This window comes from Thunnus albacares, chromosome 9, assembly GCF_914725855.1.
Source record: "Thunnus albacares chromosome 9, fThuAlb1.1, whole genome shotgun sequence".
Classification (NCBI taxonomy): Eukaryota; Metazoa; Chordata; class Actinopteri; order Scombriformes; family Scombridae; genus Thunnus; species Thunnus albacares.
Genome location: NC_058114.1, coordinates 8,118,266 through 8,138,935, shown reverse-complemented (window position 1 = coordinate 8,138,935; position 20,670 = coordinate 8,118,266). Strand labels below are relative to the sequence as shown.

The following is a 20,670-nucleotide window of genomic DNA, read 5'->3' as shown; positions in this document are numbered from 1 at the left end:
CAGTCTTCTTGCATCTCATTAAATGGCCAAATCATTAAAGGAATAGATCTACATTTCTGGAAATACTGTCATTGACACCACTGTCACGTCAGTGCATTAAGTACGGAGCTTACAATTAGGTCTGAAGCCCCAAGTTGCTGCTTATAGTCAGCGCCATTTATTTTGTTTGGATCCAGGACCTTCCAAATAAAGAGTACGGGGTTAGTTGTTGCCTTTCAGACTCTGGAAACACACCCCGCTACCTCAGGCTGAAGATAACGCTAGCTGGGAACACTTTTACTGTAATATTGCGACAATAATCTGACTCAACACGAAATCCCCGGAGCCGGGGAGAGCAGCAGGCAAGTGAAATGTCAATCACAGCTGTCAGTCAGTGTCCACATGGCAGACATTAAAGCTGCTATAAGTTTTCAAATCTTATCAACGGAGCAATTATTGTCAAAATGACCACCAGCAGACTTATTAGAGGTCTGAATTTAGCAATTGAGACCATAATGACTCAGAAAAAAATTGACTTAGTATTTGTAGAGAAGTTGACGCTTTTTCTATCTATATAATTAATGAGAGCGTGTAAATCTCTCCTTCTGTTGTGTAGCTCCTTTCGTCAGCAGAAACTCTTTTCTGCTGCATCCCCAACACGTTAGGGGATGCAGAGATGGATCTACCGATTTGGACCTGCTGTTGGGTCTGTCATTAATTATGTCCTGCTATCATTTTGCAGCATCATCATTTATTGTGCTCAGTCTTCCTCCCTGCCACCATACAGATATGATGACTCTAATGAGAGAGGGTGACTTCGGTGACCTGCTCTCTGTTTGAAACAAAGATGAAAATATTCCACTTCTTCTTATTTTGATAAATCAAATGTGAACCTTCCTTCAGGTTTTCCTGCTGCCAGAAATAAGACGCATTTTAATCATATTTCTTCAAGAATGTTTGTCCTTGTTAAAATGCATTATGGAAAAGGACACACCTAATGCTGACCTTGAAGTGTTTTTTTTTACTGCATTTCTTAGGCAGTACACCTCATTAGAGAGAAATCAAAGTTTCTGAGTAGGAAGTGCACATAAGAGGGTTTCCACATTAACTGCAGCCACTGCTCTGCTATCAAAAAGGCACCATCATGAAAACATAATTGATTGTTTTTCACATCCTCACCTCCTCCTCCTCCTACTACTTCTTCTCCTCCTCCTCCTCCCCCATCCTTCCATATTGCAGGTGTGACTTCACCCTCCGGCGGCCAGCTTCTTGTTTCTCTGGGAAGTTTACTGGACGACCAGCACTGGCACCGTGTAAAGCTGGAGCGGCTCAGCACTCATCTGAACCTCATCGTGGATAAAAACACACAGCAAGTTCACATACCAGCAGAGCTCAGCCACTGGGACATTCACCAGGTGAGAGAAAGGTTTCCAGCCTGGTTTTAGGCATAAAACACTCATCCTCTTTATACTTGAATAGTGGCTACAGAAGTTTGTAGTTTCCTTTAAGGAAAGTGGCACCTATGATCAGCTTGAGTTCACGCTGGTTATAATGGTTTCCAATAGTGACCAGTTTTTAGGATGTAAAAATGTATTAAAACCACAGAAATTCATGAAACCACTCCTGCAGCATAATCCACTTCTCCAGCCGCCAGCAACTTGTTCAACAGTCTGAATATTCCTTTTATAGTTTATTGATTGGCTCCCAGGCATGCCACTTGAACGTCTACTTTCTCATTAAATAAACCAAACACCAGCCTCGAGACAGCCAATTATCCTGACAAAATATCTGCGCAAATCAGCAAATCATAACTAACTTGACTGAAAAGATAAACTTGACTGAGACAGAAGTTGTGCATTTAGGTATACTCTAGTGAAGCATGACTGCAGACCACAGCTGCATGCTCAGTGAAGGATGAAAAAAACAAACTTTTTATGGATATTTATGGCTTCTTCCTTTATCTGAAAGTGACAGACAAGATGCAAACAGGAATTGCAGGGAAACAGAGGAGGATGACATGCAACAAGCAAACTTTTTAAGGCAAGCTTTGAGGCAGTAACTGTATTTTGTACCGTAGTTTTATTACAATATGGGTGTTTTTTCATGTGCAGCTATGTCTGGGAGCTGTCCAAAGCCATGGACTTCAGAAACCAATCCTGTCCAACAGGAACTTCCATGGCTGCCTGGAAAACCTGCTGTACAATGACCTCAACCTGATAGACCTGGCTAAACAGAACAACCCCCAGGTCACTGTGGTGGTAAGTTATTGTGTTTCATTGTCTTTGGAGCATCATTATATTAATCTTCCTTTCAGAGTTCATCAATGGGACAAATGGGTGACTGTGGAGATATGTTGGTTTACAATGGAGGAACTACACACATAGACCAGTGAATCCAAATTTTTTGGCTTGTGACCCTTTATAGCAAAACATTTCCTATTCACAACCCCTTATTACAGGTATGTGTAAGCTGCTATGGACAGTTCAAGTGATGTTTAACCTCCAGATTGTTTCTTTTAATAGTTTTTAGTCATGAAGAAATAAAATGATCCAGTATTTCAAAAGCAAAAAGCACAGAGTTGATTTTCAAGTGCTTAATCATCTCACGACCACTCAAATTCATCTTGTAACTACTTGGGAGGTCTGTACCCATGGTTGGAAATTACTTTTTTATTTTACTCAGAAAAATTTCTTGTAAAGCACCCTTCACCAACAAGGCAAAGTGATTTATATAAAACATAAAAGGCATTGAGACAAAATGTAAAAGACACACAAGACGTTATAAAAGACACATTTAAATAGTATTTAAAGGAGTTAAATAAAATAGAAAATAATAGGCTATAATTTATTATAAGATAAATAGAATAAGACAGATAAAACCAGAGAATAGAAGTTAAAGTGCAGCTATGGTGCAGTGTGAGATATGAATCTGGCCTCTACAATTACTTTATATGCTTTGGCTTGTTGTTGTTGTTCACAGTGATGCTGTAGATCTGTAATTATATGCATGTATATTTACTGACTAATTGTGAAAAGGGCACAAACGTTCAGATGTAGGATTCTTATACATTTTGACTTCATATTATTCAGTTTAGCAATGATATATATAGTGCTGCTTGAAAGTTTGTGAACCCTTTTGAATTTGCTCTATTTCTACATAAATATGACATAAAATGTGATCAGATTTCCATTCAAGTCCTAAAACTAAGTAAAGAGACATCAACTAAACAAATGAGATGAAAACCTTACACCAAATTTGTTTATTTATTGGGGAAAATGATCCAATGTTACATACTTATGTGTGGCAAAATATGTGAACCTCTAGGATTATCAGTTCATTTGAAGGGGAAATTAGAGTCAGGTGTTTCGATCAATGGAATGACAATCAAGTGTGAGTCAGGGAGGCCCTGTCTTATTTAAAGAAGAGAAATCTGGATCTTCACTATCAAAGTCTGAGCTTCACAACACAGGTTTGTGGAAGTGAGTCATGGCTCAAACAAAGGAGATTTCTGAGGATCTTAGAAGAAGAATTGCTGATACTCACCATGCTGGAAAGGGTTACAAAACCACTTCAAAAGAGTTTGGACTCCACCAGTCGACTGTCAGGCAGATCATGTACAAATGGAAGACATCCAACACCATTGTTATCCTCCCCAGAGGGTGGTCAAACAACAAAGATCATACCAAGAGCAGGGCGTGTAATAGTCTGTGAGGTCATGAGGGACCCCAGGGTAATGTCTAGGAAACTAAAGATCTCTCTTGCAGCGGCTACAGTCAATGTTCATGAGTCCACCATCAGGAGAACATTGAACATCAATGGCGTGCATGGCAGAGTTGCAAGGAAAAAGCCACTTCGTCCGAAGAGAACATTGCTGCCATCTACGGTTTGCTCAAGACCACATGGATAAGCCAGAAGGTGACTGGAAAAATGTTCTGTGGATGGATGAGACCAAAATTGAACTTGAATGAGAAGCATTATGTTTGCCGATGAGCAAACACTGCATTCCAGCATAAGAACCTTAAACCATCTGTGAAACATGGTGGGGGTAGTATCATGGTTTGGGCTGCTTTGCTGCCTCTGGACCAGGACAGCTTGCAATCATTGATGGAACTATGAATTCTTAGTTGCACCAGCAAATTCTACAGGAAAATGTGAAGGTATCCGTCTGTGAACTGAAGCTCAACAGAAAATGGGTCATGCAGTATGACAACAACCCTAAACAGACAAGTCGCTCTACCAAAGAGTTAGAGTCAAAGTCCTGACCTTAATCCTATAGAAATGCTGTGGAGGGACCTGAAGCGGGCAGTTCATGCAAAGAAGTCCACCAACATCCCCGAGTTGAGACTGTTCGATAAGGAGGAATGAGCTAAAGCAGGGCTGATAAACAGTTACCAAAAATGTTTGGTTGAAGTTATTGCTGCAAAAGAGGGTCACACCAGTTACTGAAAGCAAGGGTTCAAATACTTTTGTCTCACACAAATATGTAAGATTGGATCATTTTCCTCAAAAAAAATAAATGAATAAGTTTAATGTTTTTGTCTCATTTGTTTAATTGGGTTCACTTTATCTAGTTTTAGGACTTGGATGGAAATCTGATCACGTTTTCGGTCATATTTATGCAGAAATAGAGAAAATTTTAAAGGGTTCACAAACGTTCAAGCAGCTCTGTACACATGAAACCTTTGAGTATGTTTGTGTGGGTGACTTCAAGGTTATTTAAAGCTGTTGTCTAATACAGAGTAGCAGTCGAGACACGAAGTTACTTATGCTAAAACTTTAGTGACTTCACATGGTTGATGATCCTAGTAAAGCCCAAGTGTAGCCTTGGCTATCTCTTATCATGTCGATAATTAATATTTGTCCAGTACTTTCTCAGTTGTTAACATCTTTGATTAGCGCGATAATCAAATGCTGCCATGATAAGAAACATTACAAGTTGATCACTTTTGTTGACTTCAGACTCTTATGTGCTCTTTCTCCTACTCATTCCTCCTCTTCTTCCCTTTTAGCATCAATGTCATTATTATGCTGAAGGTCATTTTCATGATTATTATCATTATCATCATTATTTTCATCATCTGCATCATGATCCTCTTCATTTTTATGCCCGTCATCATCACCAACATCATTACAGTCTCCCTCATTATAATCACCAATGTCATCACATCCACATTTTACAAAGCCCAAAGCAAAAAAAAAAAAGAAATAGAGAAGGAAAGTAGAGAAGACGAGAAGAAAAAGAAATTAGGAGAAAGAAAAGAGGTGGAGAATTAAAATTGAAGAGAAGTGAGGAAAGAAGGAGACAGGGAGGAGCGAGAGAGAGAGAGAGAGAGAAAAGCACTGTTTGACGAACATTAGTTATCAAAGTTTATATGATGTAAATATTTATTAAATTGACTTATCTGTATACATCAATTAATATTTGATACAGTCAATTAACACTAACTATATCACATATCCATCCTGCTGAGTATCTGCTGAGTACTAATGGGTTATAGTTTTGGTAATGTGCTGTTGAAATGCCTCTGAACATCTGGATCATTTCTGAAAATAATTATTCTAGTCTGATATCAGTTTATTTGTTGTATCGGTTGTATTTTGTGATGTCGTGCTCGGATTAGAAGATGTGAGGCAATACTGAAATGGGGTGCAAAAGCTGTGTGACCCTGATGCTTCAGGTTTTCTACATAGACAATTATTTTCGCTGTTCAGCAAATATCAGTATGGTAATACAGGTGTCCTTTTTCAGAGAGCTGCTGATGTGACCTCAGGGACACCAAGTCAAACCAAGTCAGCCTCTGCAACGACTGAATATTCATGTCTTATTATCTCTTTTATAATCATTTCTCTCTCCCTACCTTCCTCTCTTTCTCAGGGCAATGTGACCTTTTCTTGTGCTGAGCCAGTTTCAGTTGGTGTGACGTTCACTGACTCCCACAGCTTCCTCCAGTTGCCGGGACTGACATCGTGGTCATCAGGGTTCATCTCCATAGCTCTGCAGTTCCGGACGTGGAACAAGGTGGGGTTGCTCTTGACCTTTAACCTTCCGCAGCAGCAGGTCATCGTCTGGCTGTACCTGAGTGAGACCAGACTCCATCTACAGATCAATAAAGCTGGCAGGGCTCTGCTGGAGCTCAGCGCAGGTTTGTCCAAACATGATCTTGCGACCTTTGTTAAACCTTTGCCATTTAAAGGTGTCCTGCAGTGATTTAGTATCATACTTCCATGACGCAACAGAAGCAAAAATATCCTGAATTTTAGTCCCTTAGTATGGGGAAGCTCCAAAAACAATGAATCCTACATTTTCCATAAAGCGACCAATATTGTCATTTTGTTTGGAGCTCAATGCATGCAAATCCCCACATCTTCAGACTTTTAGTTATACATTTTTATTCTTCAAAGGTAATTTTTTTACATTATATATTTATATATAGGCTCAGTTTTACTCCTCAAGGTGAGTTTATGTCTAAAATCGGTGGAGTGATCCTTTAAGACAAAAGCGCAAATCTGTTGATTGTGTTGTTCAGTTGAAGAGCAGCAAAGTCATAACATGTTCACATAGTTTGGATTCATGTCACAGACGTAACAGAAGCAGAAGAGTTTTATGTGTGAGGTTTTGTTTAACGCAAAGCAAATCAAAATGTTTAATGAGAACGTCCATTCTTAACACTGAAAACAGTAGTTTGGCAAACTTTATCTGAAGCTTTTATCTCACAGTGTTCCTCCGTGGGTAGTTTTCTCACATGTCATGGAGTTTGCTCAATTGTCATCATATGACCTATGTATGGAACTTCAGTCACATGATAACAGGTGGTTGTATATGGACTATGGCCTTCTAGCCATGTCAAGCTACATCCACTAAGGGAGACCATGAGATGTGAGACATGAAGCTCTGGAAAAAGAATTGCAAGTGGATCTTGAATTCAGATGTTTTAGTCACATCACAATGTTGCTCTTCAAAAACTTGCGATTTCATATTTCTTCAGACTTGGCCAATCAAAATTATAGGTATTCTTTAATCTGACCCCATAATTAAACCACTACTTCATACAATTTCACAAAGCAGTAGCACCCTCATCAATCTTCAGGAACTAAAATATAAGTTTTTAATCCTGATTTGCTGCCAAAACCAGACAGCAAAACCAATCGTAGGTCATATTAAAATGAAAACATTAACCCACTGAAACCATTGAAATGTTACATGTATGTTTTATGCGTCTGTGTGTGCGTGCACTGTTAGGCTCAGGTCTGAGTGATGGTCAGTGGCATTCTGTGGAGTTTAACGCCAGACACGATCATCTGAGCATCACAGTGGACAAAGACGAAGGAGCCACCGCTCACACCAGCATCCAGCTTCCTCTCACAGATAGTCAGCTCTTCTTTGGTGGTAAGAAGAACTGAAATAATACCTGCGTTATGTGCACTGTTTTTAGCTTTGTTTATTATTTTTCTTTTTTATTGCTGTAGAAAAACATGTCTGCAAAGTTAAGTGAATCACTGAATGTTTTTTTTCTAACTGTGAATTTGACACCTATCTCACAATGTTCAATACTTTATGAATGAGTTTCAATATAACTTGACTGTTCAATAACTAACCAACATAAAAGTACCTTTGCTCAGTCAAGTTACCTTGAATGAAATAACATTGTATGCTTACATGTTTTCTTTGCTGGGAACTGATTTGCTTGTAACATGAATGACTTTGTGGATTCTCCCCATGTCCAACAATCAGTTGTATGTTGTTGATCAGGAAATTATCACCTTCTGGTCAAAAATCAGGGCAAATATTCACCATGTCACTTGTAGTTTTAGCTACAGACAGCTGCCAAATGGTGTGTTTCTTAAACTAAAAGCATTCTCATGTCAAATATTTTAAAGTTTTTGCCGTGAAAGATGAGGAAAATTGCTGACATGCAAATTATCGACTAGTATTCATGGAGGTACTCATGGAAGTAATAATTATCATCTTCAGATCTCCTTTGGAGGTTTAGTGCCACCGCGAGAGAGATGAAGTCATAAAGCTGCTAATTCTCTCCCTCTCCGTTCCCTCCTCCACTCCCTGCCCTTCCTCCCTGTTACTCTGTTACTTACTTTCCTTCAGTCTGCCCTTCTTCTCTCCTTGCACTGTATTCTCTTATCCCTTCTCCCTGTTTTAGTTTTTCATCTTTGCTCTTCCTTGCTCTGTCAATTTCTTTCTCTTCAGTCACCCCCTCTTTTAATTTTTATCGAGCTTTCCTCTCTCTTATTTTCTCTTCTCCTGTCTTGGCTAAGCAACACTTAACTGCAGAGGCGGTATGATCTCTCTCCAACTATAAATTATGACCAAACTAGTCTACACACACTCTTGTACACTTGTAGATACATATATTAACCCACGACACATCACGTTGTCTCTTGATTTTGACTGCAAAAGTGAATCACAGTGATTTTTATATCTTAAAGTGAAGCTACAGATGCATCTCATTCATTAGCATGTAAAACCAAATACCATCTGTCTAAATTCACATGCATTGTGAAAACTTCCACCACGCATCATCATCCTCCCCCCTCCTCTGCCGGGAGGTGACAAACTGTGCCTGATGGGCCATCTGTAATTAGAGCGATGCAGTGCCTGGAGCAGGAATACTGTATCTGGCTGCAGAATGCCACCATCCAGGACCAACCTCGAGCATGAATCACTGATGGATAAGACATGGAGCTTGTTCACACGCTGCGGTGACAGAGTGGTTTCATCTGACAGCTGCCTCAAGTTTTCATCTGCTAAAGGCTCAAATAAGGGGGGAAAATAGAGAATCCAAAATGTGTGCTTCAAGTTTCATCACACAGGCCAAGATAACAGAGTGGATAACAAAAACACTCGCAAACAAGTCAAAGATATTTGCTACTTTTCCTAACTGAATGTGGACATTCAACTCTGGTGAGGGAAGTGAGGGAAGCGCTGTTTTTTCTCTGGAGAGGCTCCTCGCAGCAGCTAGTCGCAGTCTTTGAAAGAAAATCAACCTGCAATAGATTTCTAAATGGTGTTCTCTTTTAAAATGAAAAAGCTAAGAGTAGGCTGTGAGGCTAATATAGTGAATAATAACCTGGAGGGGCCATTTTCTACACGATTGTGGCAGCTAAAGTGTCTGTTGGCCTTTATGTCATCCTGTGTCACCAGTGTCTTGTTGGCATAAATGCTCAATCTGTGTCTGAGATGAGAAATATTCAGCGTTCTTCGCAGTCTGGCATTCAGTGAGGATTTCACACTGGGGTTCAACAATAAATCACGATTACTTTTAACACCCAACAATGTGAGTTTTAACCCCATATAGTATATCAAATAAGTTTAAACCCCTTTTTAATCTTTATGTATCTGCCCATTTACACACATTCACACCTGGAAGCTGCCCAGTACAATCGAAGTCAATCAGTTGTTAAATCAGCACAAACATAAATGACTCAGAGTTTACTGCTGCCATGCATCCCAACCATTGATGGAGTGTTGTCATGTGTTTCCATCCTTAGGTTGTCCCGCTCAGGAGAGCAGTCAGGAGTGCAGGAACCCCTTTAAAGTCTTTCAGGGCTGTATGCGTCTCTTGACTCTAGACAACCAACCTGTTGACCTCATCAAAGTGCAACAAAGGCTGCTGGGAAACTACAGCCACTTGCAGATTGATATGTGCGGCATCATTGACAGGTTAGTCTCCAAAAGTAGAATCTGAATGTTGTTTTTTTCCTTGCTGTTACATCCATTAAACTGACACATCCCACAGGTGTTATGTGACGCCAGTCTACTTTTCATTTTCCTTTTTCAAGGTGAGAGCGCTCATTAGCTTTCTTATGATGTCTCACTGCTTTGTGTGTTATTTTGGTTCAAAGTGGCTTCCACGGTCATCTTGAGATTCGTGACCACTGTGATAGGAATAAGTTACTCTTATTGTAATTTATTTGCATGTAATTTTTGTACACACTGCTTCTCATTTTAACGTGGTCAGTATGATACACAACACACAGTTGAATGGAAAATGCAATTTAATTTGTTGCTTTCCTCTCTGTAGCAGATGAGAAACCAGACACGCGTAGAGGTAGGAGACTGTAGATGTACTTTTGTTGATTTTTGTGAAAAAAGACACCACAGCCAACAAGTCCTGATAGATAGTCACTCTATGACTCAAAAAAACAACATATAGACAAGGGAATCATGATTCAAATGATAAGTCTGGCGATATTCTATATTTTTCTTATTTAAATCCCATCCACAAACTAACAATGAACTGATCCGAGTTACAAGTATTGTCCGATATAGCTTATTCCTCTGTGCCATAGATCTCTGTTGTACGTTTGCTAAGTGAATGCCCAGCTGCTTTAGGAAATTATTCTGCCCTTTTTATAAAATGTATATTTGTAACGTGTTTCTGAAGATTTACATTTTCAGTAGGAGGGAACAGGCTTAGGACTTAAAGCCTCAGCCACGCTGGGGAAGTTGGAAACGGACTAACGCAAATTGTTGGCACTAACAAGAATACAGAATATTGCCAGCCTTTAACAGAGCTGCTAGAGAGAAGCAGTGAGACAAGAAAATAGGATGAGGGAGGTGTACTCAAGTACTAGCCTAGGTTATGTATAAACTACCAAAGAGATTAAATCAATAATTGGCTGAAACTTCTCAGTGGTTGTCTGTGTGGACAGCTCCCTACTGCAGCTGCTGTCTAACTGCAGGATCAGGACCTTGGAGAGCGCTGCAGCCTGCACGTTGCAGCCATACTTGTGTCTTTCCAAAGCCATTCATGTCATATAGATGTATTAATATGTGAATTTGCTTTCTAATGGGTGCATTGTGTTTGTTTCTTTTCCTAGAGCATGCAAATTCACAGTCCTTAACAATACCTAAGTGCACTCAGATAGAAAATATAATTCATAATTTTATGTGAGGTGAATACAAAGTGTTGCATTTACTGGGTTTCACCTTACATTAAGATTAAATAGATGCAAATAAAAATGGTGATAGATATCAAGCTATTGTATCTGACAACCTGCTGACTGAGGCTTTTTATTCTAGGAAAAGCTCTAGAGGACGATGGTTCTTATAATCCACACTCCTCCATCCACACACACAGTTTTGTATGTTTCCAAATCTGAGCCATCTCTCCTGGGTGGCTAAATCTCTTTCTTGTTACGTGGAATGAAAGTACCAGAAGCACATTTATTAATCCACACTTCCAGTTCTCAGAAATTTAACACAATGGCTATACCGAACTGTAACTGCCTTGCTCAGGAAAACTGCAAGGGAGACACTAAAAGATTTACTGTATTTGTAACTAAGTGGATTAATTAGGACTAAGAGGTAAAAGTACTTCATGTCCTTGTTTACTTAAGGTGATTATCAAATCCAAAAATGGTAAGTACAGTAGGCTCTTCCCAAGCTGTTTCGGAGAGGATTTAACTCTTGAAATGCATTCCTCTGGTCTTTAGAGACCCAGGACCATCATACAACCTGTCTAATTCATTATTTTTTTAAATTAAGCTCTCAGACTACTAGTTCTCAAGTGTCAATATGTAAAAATGGTAGAAAATCATTGTTTTTCCAATGTTTTTGCTAAAGGCTTTATAGGGTTTTTAGAGACCCTTGGTGTATAAAAGTGTTGCGTTTTTTTATGGTAAGCAGATAGCAGGTATTCCTTGTTTTTTGTAAATACAGATGTGGCTGAAAATATTGGTTTTACAACTTATATTATAGTTAATATTAACTTAATATTTTGCATTACAGCCTTTGGAGGCAATAACTGCAGTCAAGCACTTTCTGTAACTCTGAATAAAGTTTCTACACCTCTCCACTGGTAGTTCGGCCTCTTCTTGAACAAACTGCTCCACTTCTCTCAAGTTCGATGGGTGTCATCTCCCAACTGCAAGTTTCGGCTCTTTCCACTGATGTTCAATGGGATTCAGATCAGGACTCCTAGCAGGCCACTTCAGAACGGTCCAACGTTTTCTTCTCATCCATTTTTGGATGTTTTTTGATGTATGTTTGGGGATATCATCCTGCTGGAAGACCCATGACCTGTGACTAAGACACAGCTTTCTGACACTGGGCTGTATGTTTCGCTCCAAAATGTCCTGGTAGTCTTGTGATTTCATTGTGCCCTGCACAGATTCAAGGCACCCAGTGCCTGAAGCAGCAAAGCAACCCCGAAACATCACTGAGCCTCCTCCATGTTTCATGGTAGGCATGGTTCTTTGAAGGCTTCATTTTTTCTTCTGTAAACACATGGTTGGTGTGATTTACAAACTAGCTCTAATTTTGTTTCATCTGTCCAAAGCACATTCTCCCAGAAGGACTGTGGCTTGTAAACAGGCATTTTTACAAAGTCCAGTCTGGCTTTTTTGTGTCTCCCTCTTAGAAGTGGGGTCTTCCTTGGTTTTCTACCATGGAGCCCATTTTCATTCAGACAGCGACAGATGGTGCAACTTGAAACTATTGTACCTTGAACTTGAAGATCAGCTTGGATCTGTATTGAAGTTTTCCTTGGTTCTTTCTCAACCATTCAGGCAATCCTTCTCAATCTCGGGCCAATTTTCCTCTTGTGACCATGTCCAGAGATGTTGGCTACAGTTCCATGGGCCTTAAACTTCTAAATAATACTTGTATCGTAGTGTACTGTAGCATGAACAGAGTGTCAGGTTAACTGCAGACAAGCTATTTGGAGGGTATTAATGATAGTAAATTTAAAAATGAAGATGTGTCTAAACCAACTAATGAGGGTATATTTTTGTGTATGATCAGACAATTTAGAAGCAGAATATTAACATTGGTGTGACAATGGTAAGTTAGAGGACATGAGCTTGACCGCAGCTGTGTTATGGCAGCCTGTGTAGCACTACAATATGTATTTATCTATCGTTCTGGCAACGAGTGTTGAGGTTCCTATTGTTCTCTTTGGCCAATATTTTCATTGCCTCCTCGTTTGGCGACTGCAGAAACTTTATTCACCCTTGTTTTGTTTTTTGGCCATTGAAAATTTTATATAACACACCGTGCAGGGCACAAGAACTTACAAATTGAAAATTCAGAAAGAGTTTTAGTTTACCTCTTGGAGGAAACACTTGTTTTCAAAGACTGTGAAGTGTCTGAACTCACTGTCCCCTCCCCTCCGACCTCTCTCGTCAACGTGCAAGCGTGTGTGCGAGTGTATGTTTTGAAGCGAAATAGATGAAGCTGTCTGAAGGCAGTAATTCTGACCTCTTTGCTTCTGTTCCTGTCGGTTCCTGACAACTTAATAATACACCTTGTCAAAGCACACCCACACGTCCACATAAAAAGAAACACAGGTCACCAAAAGGTCCACTCTGCTTGTTGTGTCTGACTGTCTGTGTATGTGTTGGTATGTCTGTCAGCCACTAACTTTATGACATGTCTGTTGCTTCCTGTAGCCAGGGAGTCGCACACACTCATTCATGCTCATGCATGCATCTTACTCTACAAACCCTGTACTGTGTGTGTGTGTGTGTGTGGATCCAGGACCAGGTGCAGAGCAGTCTGAAAGGATAAAAATACATACCTTTTACTCTCTCTCACACTGTTCAGCTGACTGCATTTATTTGAAGTCTTTGTAAGATGTGCCCGTCTACCTGTCCAGTAATAGTGTGCAGACCAGGGAGGTGCAGGGCTGTGTTGGTTCAGCCAGAGGCAGTAATAGAAACCGCAGAGATTGGATGCGAGCCCTGTGATCCAAGCTATGTTATAAGACACTGTCACACCACACTACAAACTTTAAGATAAGCTACAAAGTCTCTTCTCTCAGTTAAGCCAGTAGTCCTGTGATCTAAGCTGTGGTGCAGTACACTGTCACATTTCATTGCAAATTGTTAGTCAAGCTAGAAGCCTGTGGAGATTTATATAGTACAAAGTGTTAGCAAAAGTAGGAACTTTTAGCCCTGAAAAGATTTATAGTAGATTTTTTAATGATACAGGCTACAGTGGAGTTCGCTGTTTGACCCAGACTTGTTTTCTTGAGTCTTTTGGTAATTTTCTTTCTGTGTTCCTGTTTGAAGCTACATGTCGCAGTAAGCTGGATGAGGAGACAGTGACAGAAAACTCCACCAATGCTGCTGGAAAGAGTTGACTACTGTTGCTGTAGATGGTTCTCACAGCTGAATTTGCCCAACTTTTTGCTGAGTACAGTGAGAGTACGAACAAATTGGATGTTGAAAAATCCAGTAAAATGGGTGCATGAACAGACGTTTTTGTCTACCTGCTCTTTCTGTCCCCTCTTACAATGAAGATAACGTGAATAAACAAGAAAGGTTTTCTTGGCATTCATTCTGGGGCCTGCATGGGAGAAGCACTGACACAATGGTAAATTGAAGTTTGGTTAGGCTTTTCTTATGTGTGTTGCCTCCTATTTTTTTCAGAGGAAAGGTTTAATGGTTTGCTCAAAATATTACTTATTACTCATTTAAATGAAACTGAATGTCAAAAAATAATTCACATTTTAATAAATCTGTGCCATCAAGGAAAGTCCTCTTGCTGAAAAAGCCTCAAAATGATGCCTTTAACATTTTGAGAGATGTCTGTTGTGTTTCCTCAGGAAATAAATACCCAGGATTGGGATTAGGACAGTCAGAATTGAGTGGAAAGGGGAAGAAGCAAATTGATTTAGGATTGGGTATTACAGGAACAAATGTTCAACCATTTTCATTTCATTGCAAGTTTCACTTCGATCACATCATGCCACAATTCTGTACAACATAATTTATTAAGTCACATAGTGTGAACACAACTGTCTCCCATTTCTCTGCCTCTCCCTCTCTCAAGCCATAGCTCCCTGACCTCATTTCCACTGGTTCACCTCATTTCCACTGGTTCATATCCAGTCACTACCTCCATCTCGCTGCTGATCTCTTCATCTATTCTTCCCTCATCACCCTCAGCCCTCTGTCTCACCTCATCCTTCCCACCTTCTGTGCTTCTCTCTCCTGCTGCCTCCCTCTATCTATGCTTCCTAATTCTTAAATCCTCTGGTCCTACATCCTTTCCTTCATCCCTGTGGATACCCACCTTTCCTGAGAAAGATTTTGTGTCACTGTGTGTGCACACTTTGTGAGGACCAATTTGAGTTTTAGACCTTGAGAGTGAGGCCATTTTGGTCAAGGTTTGGGGGATGAAGGAAATGTCATTATGATGGTAAAGGTTGGGGTTAGGGGAAGGGTATGATTTATTTGAAAGAGGGTATTTACAAGTATAGAAGTACTTGTACTTGTGTCAATGTGTGTTGACAGCGCCCATCTGAAATGTTTTGGGGAAAATTATGTTGTGGAAGTAGTAGAGTCGACCAATGGATCATGTAATACACCCTTTCACAGTTTCATATAAAAACATTCTGAATGGGTCCAAGTTGATTTCCTATTCTATTGTTTTGTTTGCTAATATCAGTATATGACAGGAAATTAACTTGAACTCAAACTGTTTCTGGGCAACACAATTATGGAAAAATGCATTTTAGAGATTAGATGATGTTGAGTGTTTGTCATTAATGTGTGGACTGTTTTGTATGGACCACAATCCCACTGGTTTGGAATTTACTTTTGTGGCTCCCCCGATTTATATTTGTGTCTGTTTTCTTGTGAATTCGGTTAGGAAACAAAGTTAAAACTGTACATTTAAAATTGAAAAGTGATGGAAAATGAGTGTTGGGATTGTGCATTAATGTTCAATCGCATTGATTGGAAAAAAAAAAAAAGATTCTAGATAGTACAATGCAGTACCACTCTAGGATATTTGAAATAAAAAACTCAGCAACACTAAGCTGAATTTTCTTTATTTCACCAATACGTATCATGCTGGGCGTTCATCAGGATGATTTACTGAAAAAGTTAATCATAAACAATAAAAAAACAGGATCTAGAACTTTTTCATTGGATTATAAAAAGGTGGCAAAAGGTTTTGACAGGTTGGCATGGGAGGGTGACGGGTGCAATCCCCAAATAAAAATACTGTACATTCTACTTCTGCAGGTAAACGACAACAGAAAATAGCCAATAACTAAAAACATATTTTACTGAGTGAAACTGGAATTTATATGAACAGAAGACAAACATATAGTACCATCTTTCTCACTCTCAATTAATTTCTTCTCCATCTCACTGTGGTCTGTCTCTCATTTCCTGATCTCCTCTCTCTTGAGTCTCTTCCTCCTGTCATCAGCATTTTTATAATTTTCTATCAGCAGATCAATCCAGCTTCTGTGACTTACAGTAGTCAAGATGTGAAAAGATATCTCGGTTAAAATCCATGTTAAAAAAAATCCATGAGAGTGTGACTAAGCTGGAATCAATCAAAACGCTCATATCACGTGTGTGTGTGTCGTGTGTGAATGTTGCATGTCCTGCTAATAGACAGCAAATACAAATGATCTTATTAGTAAATCTGCTACAGTTGATTTCATTCCACTTGGTCCCAGATAAATATACAATACATTAAACTGTTGTGCAGTTAATGTTTAAATGTCATAGGATCCCAACAGAAAATGAATCCTTTCACCTCTAACAGAACCACCAAAGCCACCCTGAATCAAGTTTCATCCTGTGGGGAAACAGTTTGGACATCATCCACTGCAGGTCCTCTCTGCTGCAAGCTGGCAGAGTGACAGCAATAATATAGCAGTGAGTGCTCGGTACCAATGGTAAAATTGAAAAAAGAATATTTATAATAATAATAATGACAATATAAATTGGAATTCACAGCCAGCTTAACACTTGAAATATCTTCTGTTAGAGAAGAAGAAAGAGAAAGACAATGTCTAGAAATGTTAAGATGAGAAATGTCTTCTTTCATGGTCCCAAAAACATGAAAATATATAATTAAACTTTACTGTTCGAGAGACAGGTCAGGTGGGAGTTGATGCAATAATGGTTAGCAATAACAACAAAGAGACATTTCAAACCAACTTCTTCTCAGAGCATGCACCTGCGCTCCAGCTGACATGAAAATAAAGACTTCTGAAATGTTCTTTAAAGTTTCTAAGACTGCTTTCATTCACGTCCCTCCTACACAGCTGCTCATCAGAACAGTCAGGTGTGCTGATGCCCGTTGTTCCTTCTCAAACCAACATCCTACCAAAGCTTTTTTAGAGAGCATTTGACAATAAGCTCCTCTCTCCTTGTCTGTCTTTCTCTCAGGTGTTCCCCCAGTCACTGTGAACATGGAGGTAGATGTACTCAGTCCTGGAGCACCTTCCACTGTAACTGCTCCAACAGTGGCTACAGAGGAGCCACCTGCCACAGCTGTAAGCAACCGGCCACATGTCATCCACAGGTCTTTAACATGAAAATATAAACCCTTTAAGTGTTGAAATGAGGTCAATATACTTTTTAATGGTCTTATTTTCTTTCATCATCACCCTGTAAGAACAGGTTTTAACCAAATTTAAGTTTCATGTGAATGTTCCCTAAAGGCACCGTAAGAAAAACGTATAAATTTGTTATGTTGACTGTGTAAACATGCAGACAGATGCCCATTTACACATCCTGCAGACTTGGAGCAACATTAGCATTAATGCTGGGCGATGTCTTGATTTTTTTTTTTTCAAGACCAGGGACGATTCACAATTTTTAACAGATTTTTTTCCTGCAAAATGTAGGATTGAAACATCATATTTTTTTAGGACATGATGTGCAAGAATAATAAAGACCTGCACCACTTGCAAGGTTGACATCATTATGCATAAATACAGGTTGTCACACACAGCTATGGACTGTCAGCACCAGAGGCTTCAACTAAGTAGAGCACAGGCATCCAGTTTAATAATCCGTTTCAGCACAAACAGAATAGGAAAATTTGTTCACTAATTCATCATCATGTGTTCTTTGACTCATCAGCCTGATATCTGCAGACTGCTGGTTAACTAGTGTTAAGTCTAAGTAGAATCTGCACACTGCTAGGTCGACTCCCTGCACTTCAACTCTCACGACCAAAGACGAAACCTCGTCAACAAACATAAATTGAGAGTGCAAATCAGTGAGTCCTTTTCCGTCTGTCCTTCTCGTAGATGTGACTGTTAAATTCACTACAAGATAGCCAGAGCAGCTGTTTACCTGGAGTCACGACAGTCCTGTAAACTGCGGCAGGTGCGCGTGTAACTGAAGACGGCTAACATAGCAGCTATCTGATCTCTGTTACTTATTGTCTAAAAGTAACCTTTTTGTGAATGTTTAGCTTGATTTTAAGGATTTAGACTTTTTACTATTTCACACTTGAATGAATCTAATTAAGTCGAGATATAACTCAGACCTAATTAGCATTCATTTGGGGTCATGCTCTTGGCTACCTGGTCCAATATTCACTCTCCTTTTAGCTCTGGTTTGGTCTCCATCAACTCCTGAGGGAATTATCTGGCTCTTTAGCTGATAAATGCTCAAGTATGTTCACCAGCCAGTAGCCAACTTTTTGGTCTGCTGGCTTTGGTGCTGGGCAGGTAGCGTGTAGTGGATTTATCTGACATTTTCTGGTCTTATCTGACTTTTTCTGCCTGAAACGCTGAGAGTTAACCAAAGCGGTAAAGGTGAGGTTATAAAACCAAATGAAAAAGAGCTGTAAGATGTTAAAACGACTATGGAGAGTCAGGTTATAATTCTCTTTGTGTTTGCCACTATAAGCAACCACTACAATGCAACATTACACATATTCATTTGACCCACTGTCTATTTAAAAATATTGAGCAGCCCTTGATGAATAGAGAGTAGGGTTAATATTCCAGACATGTTTTCATTGTATCTGCTTTAATAACTTTGTGACACCATGTCCCCTAACCTTAATTTTCTTGTCTTTTTTTTTATTTGATTGTTTCAGAACTTTAATTAGCCGTGTTCAGTCGGGAATAGGCTAAACAGATTGGTGGTAATTTATTATGCTGAGTAAATTAGACTTCCATTTAATTCCAGTCTTTTAAGGTCTTACTTTTGGCTTTCAGACACCTGCAGGTAGCCTACTCTTTCATTTTATGTGTGTGCATATTTGAGATGTGTGTGTGTGGTCCAGGGATTCCTCATGTTGTGGGGATATAAATCAGTTTATACAGTCATGTTGTGGGAACTAGAGTGAAGATCTGGTTTTAAGTTAAGGTAAGTTTAAGGTTATATGAAGGTTAGGCATGTGGTGGTTATGGTTAAGGTCTCCGGGATATGAATGTAAGTCAATGTGAAGTGATGGAAACACGACTCTGTGTGTGTGTGTGTGTGTGTGTAAGTGTAGGCCAGACTGTATAGTGATGTGACAGGTTGCTTTTCATTCAAGTCCCATCGGACATGACTGAGGCAGAGGTTCATGCTGAAATCAAACACCTGCCACTGAAACTTTATCACTTTGTGACAATAAAACAATAAAAAACATGGAAGTTATCTCTCATGTTCCTTCAAAAAATCAAAGAGACATGGAAAAAAAATCATTTGTTTTGCAGAATAAATGTCTGATTTAAAGAGAGGCACCTGGTGAAAGTGAATGTTTTGCAGGGATTGGTCAGTTATAACAATAATCAAAGCAACTCTGAATACTTAAGTTACTCATTTTCTCTCAGCGGCATTGCTGCATCAGGCATTTCAAGTGTAGATTAAGTTAAACATGCTCTCAATACAAAATAACCTTTAAAAAAAACTTGGCTATTTACTGAATATTATACATTACCTGCAGGCATATTGTAGAGAAGTGTGCACCAAAATTTGATATCCTGCTTCTTAACAAAAACAGCCTGGTTGGTAATTCATAATGCAGAAATAAGGTGTCACTTGATCCATGGAGAGAAAGCTGAAGACAGAACAAAGGGATGGCATCCTGCTGTAGATGAAAGCTACAATTTTCACCCACTTCTCACTTCAAACAGCACACATCAACCACAATGTCAGCACAACTGATGTGAACTTCTCTCCACTCGCTTAAGTATTTTGATTTTAGAAGTACGAGGTTGCCAGGCAGCTGATTGAAGGAGGCTATCATTAAAAGAAGCAGTTAAGAAGAGAATTATAAAGCGGTTATATTTATTCTCAGAAGCAACCATAATTTGGAGCACTTGTTGGCTAGTAAGTTACGAATGTTGCTATTCAGGTCAAAATGTTTGAAATGGTATGAAAGACTGCAAAATTAGTCAAATCCCTCAGTATGTTATCAAAAAGAATGACAGAACGCGGAGAATGAGATGAAACCGAAAGAGGAGTAGGGACTGAAGGAGTCATAAAGAGAGAGAAGAGAGTGAGAGGGAGGTAGACAGAGAGATACAAGGAGAGAGATGGAAGCAGAAAGCATGTCAGAAAAAGGAGTCCTAAGGCAGACTGTTCTTTCCACATAAACGGATTTCAACATAGACACTGCCTACAGTATTTTAGTTGAGTCAATTTAGAAATTAAAGAAATTGTGGCTTTGATTACGCTGCCAAGCACTGATTGAATCTATCTACGCTGCGGTGGTGCGATCAGCTCCGGGCTGGATCAGAGCACACACACACACACACACACACACACGCCGCTCACCTCTGTGTTTGAATGTTATATTTGGGTCAAAACCTTTCTGTAGCTGTATCAAGGCAATGTCTTGGGAGAAGTCTTTGACTGACATGAGAATAAGAAAAGAACACATGTGCATGCATGTGGGAAACTTTCTGTGTAGGTGTGTGTGTTCTTATATAATCAGCGGGGTTTATATAATTTGTTTTCACCTATTTTAGTTCC

The 20,670-nt window shown here is 39.4% G+C and overlaps 1 protein-coding gene across 2 annotated transcripts in view; it reads left to right on the top strand.

Annotated features, from left to right (window-relative positions):
* The window catches only part of LOC122988730 (contactin-associated protein-like 5), a 76,349-nt gene that overhangs the window by 16,001 nt on the left and 39,678 nt on the right, over positions 1-20,670 (top strand). For both annotated transcript variants that reach the window (XM_044361294.1, XM_044361295.1), the window contains 6 exons: positions 1,219-1,394; positions 2,091-2,237; positions 5,855-6,122; positions 7,220-7,366; positions 9,484-9,655; positions 17,134-17,240. In XM_044361294.1, coding sequence (XP_044217229.1) covers positions 1,219-1,394; positions 2,091-2,237; positions 5,855-6,122; positions 7,220-7,366; positions 9,484-9,655; positions 17,134-17,240 — 1,017 coding nt within the window. The remainder of the gene's footprint in view (positions 1-1,218; positions 1,395-2,090; positions 2,238-5,854; positions 6,123-7,219; positions 7,367-9,483; positions 9,656-17,133; positions 17,241-20,670) is intronic.